The sequence below is a fragment of the Callorhinus ursinus genome, unplaced genomic scaffold (genome assembly GCF_003265705.2).
Source record: "Callorhinus ursinus isolate GAN/ISIS: 27379988/994484 unplaced genomic scaffold, GSC_fseal_2.0 scaffold3, whole genome shotgun sequence".
Classification (NCBI taxonomy): domain Eukaryota; kingdom Metazoa; phylum Chordata; class Mammalia; order Carnivora; family Otariidae; genus Callorhinus; species Callorhinus ursinus.
In genome coordinates, this window is record NW_027397065.1 from 24,730,545 (window position 1) to 24,750,548 (window position 20,004).

Below are 20,004 nucleotides of genomic sequence, written 5' to 3' on the forward strand. Positions count from 1 at the left end.
CCTTTGAATAGCTGTCCCTTTCTTAATTCGTCCAAGGATTCTTATTTTGCTTATTAATCAGAAGCGTCTCCCCCCTTGAGGAAACATAAAATTTATTAAGAGAATTGTAACTTAAAATTTTCAGAGCACTCATGGCATCCTTACTTAAATGGATGCAAGAAATTTTACTGCAAGCAAGTGTATATTGATCCCTGTAGCTGACTTGTCATGTTTAGTATTTTTCTCTTTGCCTGCACAAGAATAGCTTCTGTAATGTGAATTTAAATGATACATCAAGCTAATAAATGTGGTTGGCCTAGCAAGTGATAAGCATAACTAATTCAATTTAAATGTCTTTTATATAAAAATAATGAACCAATGCATTAAAGATTAAAAATGTTAATGCAATTAGCAAAAATTAGCATTTAATAAAGAAGTGTGTTTCAGTTTTGAGATGGATGATACATCATTCAATGACCAGATAAGGACTAAATTCAGGTACACTTTATTCAGCTGACATGTATGTTAAAAACTAAATAAATAAAAATTAAATGCTTTATTTGCCCCTTTGCAACGAAGTGGATGGAACTAGAGGGTATTATGCTAAGCTAAATAAGTCAATCAGAGAAAGACAATTATATATGATCTCACTCATATGGTGGAATTTAAGAAACAAAACAGAGGATCATAGGGGAAGGGAGGAAAAAGTAAAACAAGACAAAACCAGAGAGGGAGATAAACCATAAGAGACTCTTAATCATAGGAAACAAACTGAGGGTTGCTGGAGGGGAGGGGTTACGGGAATGGGGTAACTGGGTGATAGACATTTAGGAGGGCACGTGATGTAATGAGCACTGGGTATTATATAAGACTGATGAATCACTGACCTCTACCTAGACATAAAACCAATAATACATTATATGTTAAGTAATTGAATTTGAATTAAAAAAAATAAATGCTTTATTTGAAGAAACTTTGATAATACAGTATGTGACATGTAGACAAAAGGACACCCAGGTCCTCGGGGACTGTGCCAGAAACCAGGGCATGAGGTGACTTAAAACATATTGTCACCTGCCTCCTTGTGGGGGAGGTAGAGGGGATGTAGCAGGTCTGACAGTGAACGTGGGACTGGAGGGGAAATGAATTTTCCTGGCTTCACTGCTAAATAAAATGAGCATTTTTGGTTTGGGGATGCTGACTTTAAAACGGTGGAGTATACAGTGGTGTCACTATTTGCCTTAATGTCGCTGTGGCGTCTTGTCGCTCTCTGCTCATCTGCAGGTGGATGGCAAGCATTCCGATGAGGCGGCCTTGATCCTCCACAGAAAGGGGTTTGACTGCCGCTTCTCGAGCAGAGACACAGGGCTGCTTTGTTCTACAACCCAGGGAAAGGTGAGCTGAAAAGGGATTTTTGCTTATTGATTTCATGTGCTTTGAAATCCTTGCTTTCTGCTAATCATTCTGACAATAAGATACTGTTTCATTGCCTCTTCACGGACTCATTCCCCTCAGCTGCTGTAATTAGCTCAAGTCTCTCCATCTTAAGAAAGCACTTTTCAACCTTCAGTCTCTTCTCCTTGTCAGCGTCAAAATGCATGTCTGGAACATGGGCACGTGTAAGGGCAACATCCCCTTCCATTTTTACGCTTTCCGTTGCCAGCCACAAAGCATCTTCTTCCCTCCCCCCGCCCCATATTCCCTCCTCTCTCACACATGCTCATGTAGGAGCTAGTTCCGTGAAGTCTCAGAGGGGCGAAAGCAGGTTTTATAATAACTGAAGGTGGGGTGGGGTAGGGAAGCGGTGACACTGGCCAGTCGGGGAGTTTTACCACAGCCCCGAAGCAGCCTTACTTAGCGCCAGTCAGTTGTTTTCCCAGGGGAAATGAGGGTCTAGAGCTCCTGATCAAGCCAGATTTGCATAGGAGTCCGCACCGTGCCAGCCAAACAGGTCCTCAGACTGACCTGCCGGCTGCCCGGTTTTTCTGTCTTCTTCGAGCTGGTCTTTCTCATAGTTCCCTCAGGCTCTCCTTGGAAGGAAATGAACCTCCAGCCTTCTGCCTCTGGCTCTGAGCAGGTTGTGCTCAGAGAAGACAGTTGAATGGCACACAGGCAGGTCTGCCCCTCGGGGCAGCTCAGCTGACCTAGCTCTTCTCCAAAACCTCACAGATAACCTGTAGATCAGACTTAAGTGATTCAGTTCCAACCCTACAAACTAGAATGTGCATAGGATCTGAAAAGGAGAGAAAAGACAATATGGTAGGGCGTCAAAATCCACTTAGGCAGATAAGCTTCTTCATTTCTCGTATCATGCCCTCCGTGGAATTGGTGCGAAGAAAGCACTGATAGTTTTGGGTTTGTTTTTCATGATATTTACGCTTTACCTTATTACTGATGATGTGAGTATACTTGGTTGTAAGCATTTGTATGTAGACATTAAGGCGTCAAGGGGATTATATGATCCAGAGAGACATGGGATGAGGGTAGTACTTTCTCAGCAACCCCCCAACCCTGAAAATGGGACTCACTGACATGAGGACCCTGTGTCCTTTCTCTCAGCTCTTTGGGAAGAAGAAGAACCACAACTGTTAGGTGTAAATGTTGAGTGTAAGAGGACACAGATGTTTTTAAAGCTTGCTGGCTCATAGATGTGTTTTCTTTTATTGAAAAAGTGGCCCCTGCACGTGATAGGTTCTCAAGAAATTCAGAAGAAGAATGTAGAGTGAGCTGTCCTCTCCTGGTTACCCTTGGTGTCCGTCCCAGGGCGGTCTGTGTGTCCAAGCACGCAGAGCTGTGTCTAATCTCCTTCCTCTTCCCCTTTTTATCATTAAAAGGAAACTTTAAACACACTGTTTTACTCTATTTTCCACCGAATAAATATATAGATGTGCTACTAATCTTTCTTCAAAGTTGACCTAACTGTGCAATTTTTTTTTATCATTTATTTTCTAGATTTTGGTACAGAAGCTTTTTAGCATGTTTACTGTCGCAAATCTCATACCTTCATCATTATCCTTGATGCATTCACCTCCAGATGCCCGAAATATAAGTGAGATCAACTTGAGTCCCATGGAAATCAGCACATTCCGAATCCAGTTGAGATGAACCTGGCTTTCAGATTTGGATTGGGAAGCATTGTCTTTTATATACTTCTTGGTTTGACGTGCAATAAGGAAGCACATTATTTTAGCTTCTGGCTACTGTGAGGACATGAATTCTGTGATTGTTATTATTTTTTTTTTTTACTAGTACAGAAAGAAAAAAAAAAGCCATGCAATAGCCATTTTTTTTTTTTTTAAGTTCCATCCGTGAACCACCACCATCAGTATGAATCGATGCAACAACGAAGGAAGAAATGTCTAAAACAACCTCTCCACAGATTGTATCTCAGGTTAAATGCTAACTAACTATATCTGTGTCAGGGGTTGTGAAGAGATTGTTGTAAGTATTCATGTTGCTGATCCTTCATTAGTTTTACAAAAATACCCATTTTTACCAAAATGGAATAAAAAGCTGAAGGGTAATAGCTAATGGCCAAAATGGTTGCAATCATTCATACGCATTTGAAAAATTTTGTGTATTGAAATATGTGGAAAAGTGCAATCCATCAACCCTTATGATATCTGTACATCATTGATCTTCACACCTTTTTCTAATGAACCACTTGACCCCTCCCTTCTCACTCTTTGTAAGTATTTCCAGAAATAGCAGATTTTGAATCATTCAATAGTAGAAAAAGAGGCATATTTTCATTACTTGACAATGTGGGATAGGTGCAATTTATTCCATTGTCACTAAAATAGAAGAAGCAATCCCATAGGTACCATAACCTCTTTTAGGTACCACAAGGTGTCTTTTTACACAGCTCATTTGAATACAGATGTTCGGAGAGGGGTTTTCTATTTTAAAAATAACCATATCAAAATAAATGTGCCTTATTTTTTTATAAGTCTTGTTAAATCTTTTGGTGTCCATATGACTGAGGAAGGGGGAGAGGGGGCGGGGGTGGGGAGGAGGTGGGTACTTTCTGTGACACATGAAGTGTTACCAGTTTTGCCTGACAATGCTGGCCACGTTCTGATCTGTTTCATTAAATCTGTGGTGATGTTATTCTAAACATTTTGACTATTTGAATGTACCGAGATGTCAGAAAACAAAACAAGGAAGAAAAAGTACTGTTCATTAAAATCCGCTGCTGCCAAGAAGACGGCAGCTTGAAGCAAGGATTGTGTGACATGCAAAATCCATACACTGTTTCCATTTCACAGGAGGTAACTCAATGAAAGAATGCTTTAAAAGGGACCCTGTTTTGAAACCCACTTATAGGTAGCTCATCCTGATTTATTTTATTAAAGAACATGTGTGTTGAGTGAATTCCAAACTTTTGTACGTGCTAAACTCAAAGTGAAGTTCCAAGCCTATGTGCCATTACAATACTTTTGATAAAATTTATTTGGGATCATGATTAACATGACATTAACACTGAAGCAACATTAGAAACATTTAGAATATTCAGTTTTAGGATAGAAAGGACTCACTGAGTATGTACACTTTTGAAAATTCTCTTTGTGTTACCTAATAAATTTAGTATTCTCTGACTTTAAACTTCCTTTTACCTCCTGCCATTCCAGCATCTTTATAGAGAAGTTGAAACCTAATTTCTGTTTCACCGGGTAGTCTGATGATCATTTTTTTTTTTTTAACCAAGATGCAGCTCCTACAATTATTGCTAAGTTATGTTAAGTTCATAAACTTTTTTCGCCTTTAATAATTAGGGAAACAATACTGGTGTTGATGAAGATATTATAAGGGAGTAATTTCATGCAATAAACATGTACTGTAAGTTTCCTTCCTCATTTTGGGGGATAAACAACTAAAAGAAAAAAAAAAACAAACTTCCTTTTTGTGGACATCTATAGATGTTAAGATTGCCAGAAGCAAATCCCAGGAATAAGATCAGTATTTTCATTGCATCTTAAATGTAAAACCTTCCTTTGGGAGTTCACTGTGTTCTGTGGTTAAGTGGGTGTGCTTAATCATTCTGGAAATTCTGATCAGTTCAAGTAAAAAATCTTGATGCAATAACAGTGGTTTTGCCACTTCTGGTTGTTTGAGATGGATCTGTCCCATGTCAGTCGGGGTCTTAGTGTTGTGTTGCCACCGTCCACAGATAAAGCAGAAATTCTCTTTAAACCAGCAAATTTCTGCTTTTTATTTTTAGAATAAGTCATCAGGGAAATGAGAGGATGCTTTTGCTTTGGGTTGTGGTCAAGACCTGATTATTTAGTGTCTCTGGCACACCTAAAAACCACACACTTCAGTTGTGATCTCGGTGGTATATTTGTTTGCTTGGGTTTTATTACATTTATTATCGCAGATGTTCAGTTGAGCAAGTAGGTCATTCCTTTCTGTGATTTTTTTTTTTTTTTTGAAAATTTGAGCTTTTACCTGCAATGTTTGAGAACTCGGCATCCTTGTTTTCTTCAAATACTGATTAAAATAAAATGCTATAAAATGTGTTGTGAAACATTGTAATTACCTTCCCATGTCTTTGTTGTACTTGTGTCAAAATGTTTTCACATTCCTTTGGAAGAAAATCTGTGCTTTCATTTTGATTATGTTGCTTATCTTGGAATCAAATAGGTTTTGATATTTTTCTCTTGGAAGATTTTATATCTTTTTGGGAATATGTAATATAAGATCTCTAATAAAAGATAAATCTTACCATGTACATAGTCCTCTAGAGTGCTGCTTAAGTCTTATTTTGTAAACAACATGTATTAATACATTTTGAGGGGTAGGGTGGAATAGTGAGGGTCTGTTCTTTGTTCCTTCAAGAATGAGTCACTCCACCTTCTGCCCAGTGCTAGTTGGGAAATACAGTTTTAGAGAGCAAGTGGCAGGCGGGGGTGGTGGTGAGTTTGTTTGAGTTTGGGGGTCTAGGAACCTTCCAGACAGTGTGGTACCTGTGGGGCCTTCTGAGCCAATTGGAGGAGCAGAGTCTGGCCAGATTCCATGTATTTCAGGACAAAAGTGAGAGGAAGGCAACACATGAGGCTAAGAAGTTTCCTGTGAGCTGATCCAGGAGGGAGAGTTGGGTTGGGAGAGTGGGATCTGGAGGCGCTCCGCTGGCCCCACCCAGCGCCCAAGGCAGTAGCTTCAAAACCGGGAGGTGGGGGAGGCTGAAGGACAAATACGCTGGAGGTTCTTATGGGTTAGTTAGCCAGGCAAGTAATAACATGCTAACTAGGGAGTTTGGGCTTGTTTTGGGTAACTTAGTAAAGAGGCTACTCAATTTGTAATATGTATGTGCCAAACTAAAAACTTAAGAAATACCCATAAGCATTTCATTAGCAGATAAGGAAAACTGTCTTTGGCTCCATCATATTTGATTATCAACATGTCAAAATAATTTGAATATCAAAACTTGTAAAGAAAAACTTAGTTTATGTAGGTGTACGCTCGCACGCCTCCTGTGAACCCGTGAACTGCAACCAAGGGAGTGTGAGTGTGACTGGATGGCTGGCTGAACGGGTAGCCGGAAGGGGAGTGGCCCAGAATTAGCAAGGCCCACCGGCTGAAACGGAAGTAGGAAATTGATTGTCCCTAGTAACTAACGGTCGAGGGTAGATGGAGCACTGCAAATACAGGCAGAGCCAAGTATGAGATGATGTCATCCAGGATCTGTCTTCATCTCCCGGTTTGGCTTTCCTCTCCGTGGTTCTCATTCCCACGCAAGGGCTCCACATTTGAGGGCAAAATGGCTGCCAGCAGCCCCAGACTCGCATTCGGCTGGCTGGGTGCCCCACTGAAAGAGCGCCTTTAATTATTCAGCCAGTGTCCTGAGATTGATGTCACTGGCTGTCCTCTGGCTCATATGCTAATGACCGTGGTGAGGGCAGCGTTCGGTTCACATGAATCACACGGAATCGTGTGAGTGAGTAGTCCTCCCCCTCCCCAACATGCACACCCATAGAAAATGGGATTCTACAACCAGAGAAAAGAGCTGGGTACTTTGAATACGAGGCGGACAAAATACAGTAGAAATACATTGCGGAGTAAAACCAAATACACAGATTTGAAGGAATCAGCGCACCCAGTTTCAGTTCCAGGAACGTTCCATAGAAGACGTAGACTTGAGATAGTTCTTAAAAGATGCATTTGATTTGAACAGAGACAATACGTGTGTTCCTCGGAAAAGACAGATTAAAGAAAGATGGTAACAGGAGGCATAGAGAACTAGAAATAGTTTCTTCGGCCTGGAGCAGTGCCACCCAATAAAACTTTCTTTAATAAGGGCAAGTTCGTTATCCATGGGCTGTCGGATAGAGTAGCCACTAGCCACCTGTGGCTTTTGAGCATTTGAGATGTAGTAGTGCAACTAAGGAACTGAATATCTTACTTTAGCTTAATTAAATTAAAATAGCCACATGTAGCCACTGTTTCAGCACCAGTCTGTACACGGTATGCACAGGACAGTAGCAGGAAATACAACTAAATATGTAAGTTAAGGTCCCATGTGCTAGAATCCTGCTACTGAGTGTGGTTCTCAGACCAGAAGCTGTGACATCACCTGGAAACTGGTTAGAAAAGCAGAATCCCAGGCCCCACCTCAGACCCGCGGAGTCACAATCTGCACTTTACGAAGATCCCTAGAGGATTCACATGCACACTAAAGCACTAGCCTAGAACATTCCTCAGGGAGTAATTTCTCTCTGCTCTTACTGAACTTTTCCAAGCAGCTCTTGACCGTAACTCCTCTACCTCACAATCTCTAGGAAGCATCCCATAATACCTGTCCACTTGTCCCACTGCCACCCAATTCCAAGCCACCTTCGTGCACATGGGACTCTGCCTTACAACAGAGTTGTAAGGGGGCTCCTGTCCCCTTATGTCTTTTTTTTTTTCACACAGAAGCCAGAAAATGAAAGTAAAATTTGAAAAAATATCTTCCCTGTTGAAAACTGTGTGTTTCCCATTACACCTGGAATATCATGCAACCTTTCACCATGGGCCAGAAGCCGTGCCTGGCTTGGTCTGTGTCCTTCCCCTTCATCTCAACTCTGAGAAGAGGGTGCGGGTGTTTAAGAAATCCTTTCCCGACCCAAATTAGCTTTATCTCCCACCATGCCCCCTTCTGACTGTTGTCTAGGATCCTTATGGGTCTCTAACGTGCCAAGATTATCCCTTTTGGGGGCTTTTGCACTTGTTCCTTCTGCTTCAGACTTGCTCTCAGATCCTCCCTTGGCATGCACCTTATTATTCTGGTTTAGTTCAAGCATCATCTTCTCAAGAATCTTCCTTGACCAGCCAATTTAAACCAGTCCCACCTCCACTCCCTCGCTGAGTATTTTTATTACACTGCCTCCTTTCTGCTTAAACAGAGTCAAACTTGAAATGATGTAGTTTGCCTTCCCCACCAGAATATAAGCTCTCCTGAAGGCAACAACCCCAGCATTTATTCAGCATTGCATCCTCACACTTGGAACAGCAGGCGTTCGGAAAATATTTGTTCAATAAACGAATGAAAATATGTGTACCACCAGTAAATGTTGTGAAACAAGAATTATAATTTTCAGAATTACAATGTTTCCAAATCCCTTACATCTTAATCTGCTCATGTTATTTTCCTGCTCAAAAGCCTTCAGGAAGGTCCCATTAGCAGAAATTAAAGTATAGAGGTTTCAAACAGCATTCCTAATCTCCCTGAAGGATGTGACCTCCTTATAGAAGATACTGTAGTTGCTTAATGACCAGTCATTGCCCCTCTGCCTTCCGTGCTAATAAACCCTGATTTTATTCATAATCAGATACCCAGGAGCTTCAGGAGGTGAATTGTTCTTGATCTAAATTAGTCATGAGAATTTTCTTCTCCAGGCTGGATGATGAATTTAAGAATTGGTATGTGACACAATTTTGGCCAATGAACTATCATGGGAAGTCAGGTGGGGACTCCTGGGGGAGGCCTCCTTCCTCTTCAGAAGGAGGGAGCATCTTACCCTCAGAGGACAATGTTTAAAGGTAGTATTGATATAAGTGTTGATGCTTGGGCTGCTGCAGCCATTTTTGCAACCTTGCAGTGACAAGCCTGAGGACAAAAGTCAACTAGACGACCAAGTCAAAAATGAGTAGAGCTCGGGTCCCTGATGATATTGAGCAGCTGAATGAACCAACTCCAACCTTCTCGTTATGTGAAATAATGCCACTTTGCTGTTTAAGCCATTTTGAGCTTAGTGTTTTGTTAGAAAGAGCTAAAAACACTTAAACTGGTGGTTCTCACCACTGCCCCAGCGCCGTGCTTTCTCCGTTAGGTACTCTCCTGAACAGGGGCGTGTGTACTTACGCAACTAAGGCTCAGTCGTAGTAGGTTCCTCAGAACACATCCTTTCCTTACTTTGTCCCTGCTGCTCCCACCACCTTGCATATTTTGCTCAATATGTTTAACAAAATTATGTTTAATCAATTATATCGTGAAGAGGTTTTTTTCAACTGTAAGGCAAGAAGAAGGTTTTTAAAAAATGCAAAGTGAGTTAAGGATGTGTGTACTAGCAACCTGCCTGAAGATTGCAGAGTCCCTTTGGCACAAAGAGTCAGATTCACTTCAAGTGTGGGATTGGGGCTGGCTCCTGTGCACCGAGATGAACCTTCCACATGTCAAACAAAATCTGGAAGGCAGAGGAGAAAAGGACCAAGGGGTTGGGCTGGGAGCAACAAGTCAGTGGGACTAGCTCCTTTGAAGTACATCAGCTAACGCTTTAAATATTTTATTATTTTTTCCCAACAGATGTCTATCATTGAAAGATTATAAGTGAATTTCTGAATCTCCAAACAGGCAAAGGAGGGAAATTGGAAGAGTGCTATTTGAAAGGGCATATTTTAAGGGCTTTGGATGGAGCCTAGTGTTCTTGGCTCCCCTGCTCCATATAGCTTCCCAATTTTTTTATTCACAAGCTTAGCCTTGGGGCTCATTTTCTGGTCCCAAATCTGAGTAGCATTGCTACCAAGCAAGATGTGTCTCTAGGGTCTGGATGTATAAAACACTTCACTAAACCAAATGTAGCCTTCGTTGGTTGGCTTTCAAAGCACGATCTGAAGTTTCAGCAAGGCCTTTGTTTTGGTCCGAAACTCCCCTCTGGAGCAGAAGATCAGAGCACTTGCCTTTCTTGAGATGGATTTCCTTGCCACACGCAGGACTGAAATCATTATGGGCTGCCTGTATGGAAGTGAGTTTTCAAGAAAAACAATTTGACTCATTCATTTGTCTTCTTAAATGGATTTTTTTAAGTGCAGTTAATAAGATTACTTTGAAGTTAAAATGTATTTTCTTAGGTAAAAACTACAAATTAATCCTCATTTAATTTATGGGGTGCCCCTTAATAGAGCCTGCAGGTAATCTGTTTTAGATTTTGCACTGAGCTTTCAATAAACATTAACTGAAGTTGTCATTTGGGCAGGGTACCTGTGCTAGGCTCCGAGGGAGAAGGATTTTAATAATCTTACCCTGCGGTCTAGTAAAGGAGAGAAGATGTCCTGTATGGAGTGAAGAAGGCATACGATCAGAGAGCAAGGGAGCCACCTCAGCGCTGACTGCACGGGTGATGGATATTTGGATACAGGGGAAGGAGAGTTGGCTTCTGTCCGGAGTGATGCAGAGGGACAGCAGGGAGGTGGGAGGCTCGGAGCTGAGCCGGGAAGGATGGAAGCATATCACCTACCAGGTGTGGGAGAGGAGGTGGCAAGACAGCAACGGCACCAAAACAAGGTATCTCAAATCTGGTGGAAGTTTCACGAAGGGAAATCACTGGAAGTTAGACCGGAAGTGTCTTTGCTGAATTTAAAGACCCTCTGTAATCTGTATCTAAGCTTTGGACCCTACCGAAGAGGACGGATATGTGGTAGTGTGCCCATGAAGGTTGATCTGTTGGCACATTGAAGAAAGCGAAAGGAAAGAAACGCGTATGTCATTTTCAGGAAACTTTAAGGTAACGTCACATAGTTGCCAAAATTGTGAAGAAAAGGGCACCTGTATCTCTGAATTTGTGATACTTTTATTGGAGCCATGCGCTGCTGGATTAAGGCAATTATGAAATGGATATTTCTTATATATGAACCTGTTGACTTCAGAGCTCCATGGCAATGATACGGTGAAGACTTCCAGTGTCGAATCCAAGCTTGGACAGAACAATTTTACAGGCTATTTCATTAGTCTACAGTCAATCTATTCAGGACTGTCCCTAGGGTTTAATTTGTCAACCATAAATTCAGGAATATTTGTCACCTGCATAAGAGGTTAAAAAATTAATGAGACATATTATTAAATACTTTCAGCTTTAAAAGGGTTTAATATTTTAAATTTTAGTAGAACCTTGTCATAATGCAATCTCTGGGGCCTGTGTCATTGAAATGTAATAATGATGAGGTTTTATAATCCAGTAAAATCTACAGCAGGTGAAAGATAGCCCACCTTATCCTGAATCCCACCCTATTTGCATGAGGAGAGATGAGTAAGGTTTCAACAAAGTTGAAGCCCCAGTTCCTGTAGCTTTCACAAGCACTGGAAAGATGGAGCTCTGTGAAGTACAAAATTTCAAATTAGAAGGAAACAGAAGGAGCATGGTTGCACCAGCAAAAACAACTGGTCTTTGAAACTATGCACCTGGCTTCATTAAAATCTCTAGAAATAAACAATGAAAGTGAAAGCTTTTCAATATTTTAAAAGAAACTACCTGTTTGAGCACCTGGTGTCGGGGAGCCAGGAGGCTCTAGGAGCTCAGAACTTACCAGGGTTCCAAATAGAAGACAAACTGTATATGTGAGGCATATGGAGCCCTGGGAGCTCAGAGTGTGATGTTACCATCTGTGTGATTGTGATGATCAGCTACCCAATAATGTTCGTGAAGCAGAGGGTGGCTCATGGCAGTGGGCACATTTTGGTTTGTCTGGGGGCAAGGGAAAAAGAAAGATCACTACATGTTGATTCGTTTGTTTCTCTTCCTTTTTATGGAACGTATGGTAAAAAGTAAACTAGTGGTAGAATAATAATAAAAAATAGTAATAGAGGTGAATGGGTGAAATGGGTGAAAGAGAGTGAGTGTACTTATCATGATGAGCACTGAGTAATGTATACAATTGTTGAGTTACTATACCGTATACCTGAAATTAATATAACACTATGTTAACTGTAGTGAAATTTAAAAAAAATAAAAGGGGGCACCCGGGTGGCTCAATCGGTTAAGTGTCTTCATCTCAGGTCATGATCTTGGGGTTCTGGGATTGAACCCCATGTTGGGCTCCCTGCTCAGTGGGGAGTCTGCTTCTCCCTCTCCCTCTGCCCCCCCCCAATTGCCCCACTCAAGCTCTCTGTCTCTCTCTCTCTCAAACAGATAAATAAAATCTATAAATAATAATAATAATAATAATAATTGCCAACATTTATTGAGTGTTACGTGCCAGGCACTATAAACACATGACATACTTACATCATTGAATCCTTACAACCAACCTATACAGCTATACTGTTATTATACCCATTTTACAGAACAGGAAAGTGAGAGTTAATGAAACTGAACTCCAACCTTAGTCTATCTAGGGGCCTGAGAACTACTACCGTCTACAGGCCAAAGCAAACCACTGCCTGTTTTTGTAATTAAAGTTTTATCGGAACATAGTGATGCCGTTTGTTTACATATTTTCCATGGCTGCTGTATGGCTACACAGGCAGAGCTGAACAGTTGTAACAGAGACCATATGGCCCCCAACACTGAAAATACTTACTAATGGTCCTTTAGAGAAAGCATAGAGTCCACTTGGTGTAGAATCCCTAGAGTTGTCACTCCAGAGAGTATTTTAGTTATAAGAGAATGGATGGGGTGCCTGGGTGGCTCAGTCGGTTGAGTGAGGGACTCTTGGTTTTGACTCAGGTCATGATCTCAGGGTCGTGGGATCAAGCCCCAAGTTGGGCTCCACAGTCAGTGTGGAGTCTGCTCAAGATTCTCTCGCCTTCTCCCTCACCCCACTGTGCGCGTGCTCTCTCTCTCTCAAATAAATAAGTAAAATCTTTTTTTAAAAAAGAGAGAGAATGGAAAATGTGGTATCAGTAGTGGAAAGAGCACTAGACCGGGATCCTGTAAAAAGTGGCCCTGGGACCTTGGAAAAGTCACTCCACCTCCTAAGAAATCTTTTTTCTGATCTACTAATTAAAGCCACCACTGCCAAGTTTCCAAATTAGAAGGTGTCCTAAACACTTCTTTCTGGTTTGCAAAAAGCTATTTTAGCAGATGAAACAAAATGCATTTTTACTGGTTCTCCATGGCAACGCTCACAGCCCTTGCCAAGTCACCTTTTGAAGTCCTATTTCTCCATGTTTTGGTTGTGGCACCTTTGGGTAGCTAGACGTTTGGGAATGGAAATAGAATTATCTGTTTGATGCAAAAAATGTATTTTTGTTTTGTTTTCTTTTTGTGAGCACCAGTATTTTCTTCTCCTGAAACAACCTAAGCTAAAGCTTTCTCTGGAGGGGTAGATGCCTAAAATTGAAGAGTAATATGAAAAATCCCGAAAGGACTATGTGAAAACCATTGAGCTTTATCCTATGAATGAGCACTGAAAACTCCTACACAGCATGGCTTCAGATGAGTGCAGGTGCCCCTGGGACAGGAGATTCTTCCATTGAAGGACTAACACAAGAGATCACTTTAGATCTCAAGAAATCTTAATCTTTGGCCCTCTGTGATTAAATTCAGTCCTGCTGTAGCTTTGCTCTGAAAGATTGAGGGAAAGGTCTGCTTAGGGAAATACAGGCTGCCCTTGTGAGAAGCACCTGAGCTGTTGCCTTTTGCAAAGAGGATTTGACGGGAAGGCTGGTGTTGAGATCTTTATCTTGTTCTGTGAGGCGACATGGTAGTTTGAAATAAGAAACGTGCTAGTTTGGTGATCCTGTCTTGACTCTTTTCTATTCAGGGTTTGAAGATTTGGAGTGGGAGCCAGAAGGAGATAATTAAATGTAAGTCTTTGAATTCCACCTCAGTCAAGTTTGAGTCTGAGAGAAGCTATATGAATATTTTAGGAACAGCAAAATGTCAGAACTTCATGAGCATCATTTGAAAATGAACTTCCATTTGGCTAATATCAGCTGTGGCCTGTTGGGTCTCAAGCTGATAAAGCACTCCATGTTCTGAGCTTGCTTTGCATTTACCTCCTCTTATGATACAAGGCATTTGAGGTGGGTTGAATGGTGGCTCCCAAAAAGATCTGTCTGTGCCCTTATCCCGGGAACCTGAATATGTTACCTTATTTGGGAAAAGGGCCTTTGCAGATGTAATTCAATTAAAGACCTGGAGATGAGATCATCCTGGATTATCCGGGTGGGCCCTAAATCTAATGGCAAATACCCTTAGTAAGAGCCAGAATCGAAAACACAATGAAGAAGAGGCAAGGTGACCTCAGAGGCTGAGACTGGAATGACGCAGCTACAAGTCAAAAAATGCCAACTGCTACCAGAAGCTGGCGGAGTCAAGGAAGGGTTCTCCCCTGGATCCTCCAGAGGGAGTGCAGCCCTGCTGACACCTAGATTTCAGGCTTTTCTGGCATCCAGAACTGTGAAAGAATAAATGTCTGTTGTTTGAAGTCACCCAGTTTGCAGTAATTTTTACCGCAGCCTCAGGAAACTAATAAAAAGTTCTCAAAACACATTTATCCAAGCCATCCCACTGCCCTCTGGAAAAGTACGTGGGGGCTTCTCGGGTCTCTCCGGGACCCTGTCCAAGAATGAAGGGCTGCGGGATTATGTTGATTTGTGACAGACATGGTCCTGGACCAAGAGGACAGATGCACAAAACTAGACAAGAGGTCTTCAGTCCTTGATTCATTTTGTAGGATGACTTCCCCACTGGCAGTTCAGAATACAAGTTGGACTAAACCAGGAAAATGTTTTCACTGATTTGCCACCATTTACCACAGAATGTTACTCATCTAGTTCCAATCCGTTCGAGTAAAATCTTTCAAGATGAAATTGCTGGATACTTGTCAATAATAGAGAATACGAATAATTCTCACTTCTCAGGAACGTCTAATTTTTAGAGCACTTTTAATATGCAGACCAATTTGCACCCTCTCGTCTCACAATAACTCTGTGAAGCAGGTCAGACAGGTATGATTATGGATCTTTCAAAGCTGAGCATCTTAACATTGGAGAGCTAATGAAGGAAGCCAGATTGGAAGATTATTTTTCCTGATCCAATACCCTGCTCAGCGGCTTTCTCTTTAGGGAATAACTGCACTTAACAGAGACTTGGCAAAATGACACTATATTTACCTAGAAATATCCTTGCATGAGATCAGGGGGAAAAAAAAGCTTAGAAGAAGAAAGATAGAGATTTTTTCCTTTCACATAACAAAACATACATATAAAATATATGTGTCCTACATAGAATATGATAAAGATTGCTTTCACATTGGTGGTGAAGCGGTAGATCATTCAATAAATAGTAGGGTGTTTATTTGGAGAAAAATAAAATTGCATATCTACCTCAAACACACATAAAAATAGTTTGCAGATGAAAGATTTATTGCAAAAATTAAGACTATAAATATAATAGAAGAAATGCAAGAAAATATCTTAAATCATTGGAGAGTAAAAGCCTTTCTATGCATGGTACAAAATTGAGAGCAAAAAAATAGATGAATTTGATTATAAAAGTTAAAAAATCTTATAGCCAAAGACACCATCAACAAAGTTAAAAGAAAAAGAAAACAAATTTATTCAACATTTTTGGAGCTATTTATCAAGTATGGGCCAGACACTATAGTCGGAGCTGGGAACACAACACTGAGTAAGACAAGTGCATGCCTGGGGTGCCTGGGTGGCTCAGTCATTGGGTGTCTGCCTTCGGCTCGGGTCATGATCCCAGGGTCCTGGGATCGAGGCCCGCATAGGGTTCCCTGCTCGGTGGGAAGGCTGCTTCTCCCTCTCCCACTCCCCCTGCTTGTGTTCCCTCTCTCGCTGTCTCTCTCTCTGTCAAATAAATAAATAAAATCTTAAAAAAAAAAGGACAAGTGCATGCCCGACCTCATGGAGCTTGTGAACCAGTAAGTGAGGAACCCACACTGAACAAGTACCTTTGAGTGTAATGAGTATCATCAAGGTCAATTCTGGTTGCCATGGGAAAGTATGATGTGGATGAGTATTGACAGACAAGTGTCAACACCTCTAATGTATAAAGAACTCATGGAAATCAATGAGAAAAATATTAGTATAGAAAAAATGACAAAAGATATACAGTGGAAATTCCCAAATGAAGACATATAGTCCACCAATAAACATAGGAAAAGATATTTATCTTCATGAATAATCAAATGTATGCAAATCAAAGGTAGATATAATGTTTTACCTATCAGATTATCAAAGAATAAAATGAGTTACAATAGTTAATGATGTTGATGTTAATGATGAGTTAATGATGAGATGTAGAGGATCGGGCTCTCACATACTTCAGTAAGAGTATAAATTGTAGAAAGTCTGATATGCATATGAACATTTACTATTTAAAAATCTGTTACCCTAATATGTTATGGACTGAACGTTGCTGTCCTCCCCAAAATTCGTATGTTGAAGCCCTAACCTCACAATGTAATAGTATTTGGAGATGGGGCCTACGGGAGGTAATTAGTGTTAGATGAGGTCAGGAGGGTAGAGCCCCATGATGGGATTAGTGCCTTCAGGAGAAGAGACACCAAGAGCTTGTTCTCTCCTCAGACACACTCTGCGAGAAAGGCCATGTGAGGATAAAGGGTACTATAGAGGATTATGCCTCAACTGATAGGGAGATTCTTACATATAGTCATGGGTATATGTCTTAAGATATTTTGTTAAGTGAGAATTATAGCTCAATATGTATAACATGATCCATTTATGTAAACAATATATATAAAGATGGATAAAGACATTTTTATGCAACCATTTATAAAGTGCTAGGGCGTGCCAAGTACTGTGCTCAGCACTTAGCATAATTTATCTCACTTTTTTTCCCATGTAAGAGCCACATGTGGTAGGTAGTATTATTATTCCTGTTTTACAGATAAAAGATTGAGGGCTGAGGTTAATTTGCCTCGTCACACAGCTCGTAAGTGGCAAAGTTGGAATGTGAATCCATGCTCTTAACCATTACACTCTGCATGAATGTTCAGAAAGGACAAATACTAACAGTTACTGTCATAGAATAGGGTTGGGAATAGGAATAGAACTACGGATGTCTTTAATTTTTTGATATTATTTCTTGTGTTCACTGGTAATATGGCATTATTGTTAAAAATTCAAAAGTACTTCTGTTTTTGGAAGAAAAAGAATGTATGAGAGCATTCCATGACCTTTGTCTACCTAGGAAACAATGTTTACAGTCAGTAAACTGTTGATTGCTGTCACATGAATGCAAAATACACTGAAAGCTGTCATTTAGGATCACTTCTTAATGAATTAAGCTGTTATCAGAAAACCGACTCAGTTTATAAATGAAGGAAAGAAAGCTTTAATATAAATTATTTTTCTATAAAACTTGCAAAACAGGGAAAACTATAAAATGTCAAAGCTTGGAGTAACCACCATAGAGTCCCCTAAGTTTTCATTAGTCAAAGGGATACAATTTTCCTGCCAAATCATTTGAAAGGCATAGTTGTGGCTTGGTGAAAACACGTTTACAATGGAAATAAATTAGATTGCATTTAACTTAACGATTTGGATTTAAATCTTGGCCCTGCCCTTTTACTAGCTAGTTCATTAAATAACAATTTATTTACTCTCTTGAAACCTAACTTTCTTCATATTTAAAATGGGGATGTTAGTCCCTAACTTTCTGGGTTTACATACATTAAAACCCTCCGGCACATTGCCAACCACTTAGGTGCTTAATAAACATTGGCTCTATCTATAGAGATACAATTTAAGCTCTCAAGTAGAGAGTTAAAATTGGTCACCTCAGATTTTTCTGTCCTCAGCTACACTAGTCCAGAAGGAAGGTGGTTTTCTCCCACTCACTAGCAGAAGCCGGCAACAGCACCATCCGGACTGGATGTTCATCACTATGGTAACAACCGTGGTCTCCCTGCTTCCTGCTCAGTGTTTGTTCTCCCATTTTTCTCTCTTCTCAGAGCCAGACTCAGCTTCATGGCTCCCACTCAGAAGTCCTTTCAAAAAGAATAGACAAATTATAGCAAGGGGAAATTGGACATCATCTCTTGTTCCCTCAAAGTAATTTACTGCTATAGTACCCCCATTTTTTTGGTAAAAGGAATCTAAATATGGTACTTCCAACTTGTAACAACACAAGATTACCTCGTTTGATGAAAATATAAGCAGGAGACAAGATTTTGGATACTCACTTAATCCCCTAACGGATTTGCTGACTACTCTTTAAAGCCCTAACCCAGGAGCATTCCACTGAGGGGACTGTGAGAGCAAAGACACAGATGTAAGAAGGCAATCAGTGGGTCGGGAGGTCTGTGGACTGGCCGGCGCAGGTGCGGAGCGCGATGTAAAGCTGGAGTGCTAGTTTGGGGCCATGCTGTCAAAGAGTAGATACTACTCATCTTGTTAGTTTCTTGAAAGAAGTCGTCTCTCATTGTACCAGTTTTCTCAGTAATGATATCTAGAGTACTGTACTCCCTATGTTTCTGTGATTCTTGCATCTACAAGAGACCCTGAAGTAGAGAAACTCAACAATGTTTGGTCTTAAGTTTGCCATCTAAGGCCCTAGGTGCAATGCTTACACTTGCATAAATTATTTTCTTCTTAGCTTCCTGTTTCTGAGAAGCAATCTATCTAGATTATTGTTTTTACAGGAAAAAATATTTATGCAAACATTAAACTGACTTTTCTTCATTCCCAGAAGTCATACTGCTGTGTGGCTTGGCACTTACTAAATCAATGGGCTTCATCATTTCACAGGAGGTTGGAACAGAGAAGTCATTTCTTGGCCTTCAGTGGGAAAACATATTTTTAAAAACTCACAGTGAGACCGTAGTATTGAAATCCAGGCTTTGTTGAGAGGGGGAAAAATGTTGTTTAAATTTGCCAAAATTCCTTTTCTAAATCAAATGCTAAGCCTAGGGAATCTGGGTCACTGAATTTTATTATAAGCCATAGTGTAGAGGACTGATATATGCATTAAGGGCCATTTCTACCTTAGAGGAACAGGGAAAACCCTTCATAATTCTGAGAGGAGGTGGCTGGGAGGAGAAAGAAGAAATACACGTCATTAGACATGAATATCCCAGCAGTCTGGCCCCCCTTGGGGTTGGTACTTTGTTGGATTCTGTGGTGGAAACATGTTCCAGAACAGTGGGTTTATCCTAGCATATATTTCAGAGCCTCCCAACAGTTGGCATGACACTACGTCTAACGTGCTGCCAGACAGGATTTTGGAAATGGCTGAGGGAGGTGTCTAGGGGGCTGAGCTTTAGATATCACCCCATTTCTTCATATCCTACCATATGCCTTATCCTTGGCAGAGATGGGAAAGGAAAGAAGCAGTGGACAGAAGAGCCCAAGCATCAGAAAGAAGGCGTTGCATGTGTGACCTTACAACTAAGGCTGTGACCTCAGCAGAGGGTGCCCATGTGGCATTTGAAGGAACCAGGTGAAGAGAAGCATACTTCAATGGAGGCTACTGCTGTCACATGGGCGACAGACCAAACAAGTGGCAGCACATCAGAGACCAGCAAGGATCCAGCGGATGGCACATGACCCTAATGACATTTCTTTTCTGGTATGTGGTCACACACAAGTGTACCTTTATGTCCAGATGCCAACTTGAGCAGGAAAGAGGGCAGGACAATACTGAGAGGAAGATCAAATTTTGAACTCTCTAGGATGGAGGCATTTTTAGATAGCAAATGTATAGAGGATCGAGAAAGTTTATTTTTACTCAGAGTGTGTTATTTTGAACCCTTTACAACAGCATTCTTAACCCCACAGAGAACTTCTTGGAAGACTTCTGGAGGAGTACATGTATGTTTAGTCTTAGATAACAGAGA

The 20,004-nt window shown here is 40.8% G+C and overlaps 1 protein-coding gene across 5 annotated transcripts in view; it reads left to right on the forward strand.

Moving 5' to 3' along the window:
• Positions 1 to 5,710, forward strand: part of MAN2A1 (mannosidase alpha class 2A member 1) — a 165,385-nt gene extending 159,675 nt beyond the window's left edge. For all 5 annotated transcript variants that reach the window (XM_073888998.1, XM_025866876.2, XM_073889008.1 and 2 more), the window contains 2 exons: positions 1,264 to 1,374; positions 2,932 to 5,710. In XM_073888998.1, coding sequence (XP_073745099.1) covers positions 1,264 to 1,374; positions 2,932 to 3,084 — 264 coding nt within the window. In that variant the 3' untranslated portion in view covers positions 3,085 to 5,710. The remainder of the gene's footprint in view (positions 1 to 1,263; positions 1,375 to 2,931) is intronic.
• The last annotated feature ends 14,294 nt before the right edge of the window (positions 5,711 to 20,004 follow it).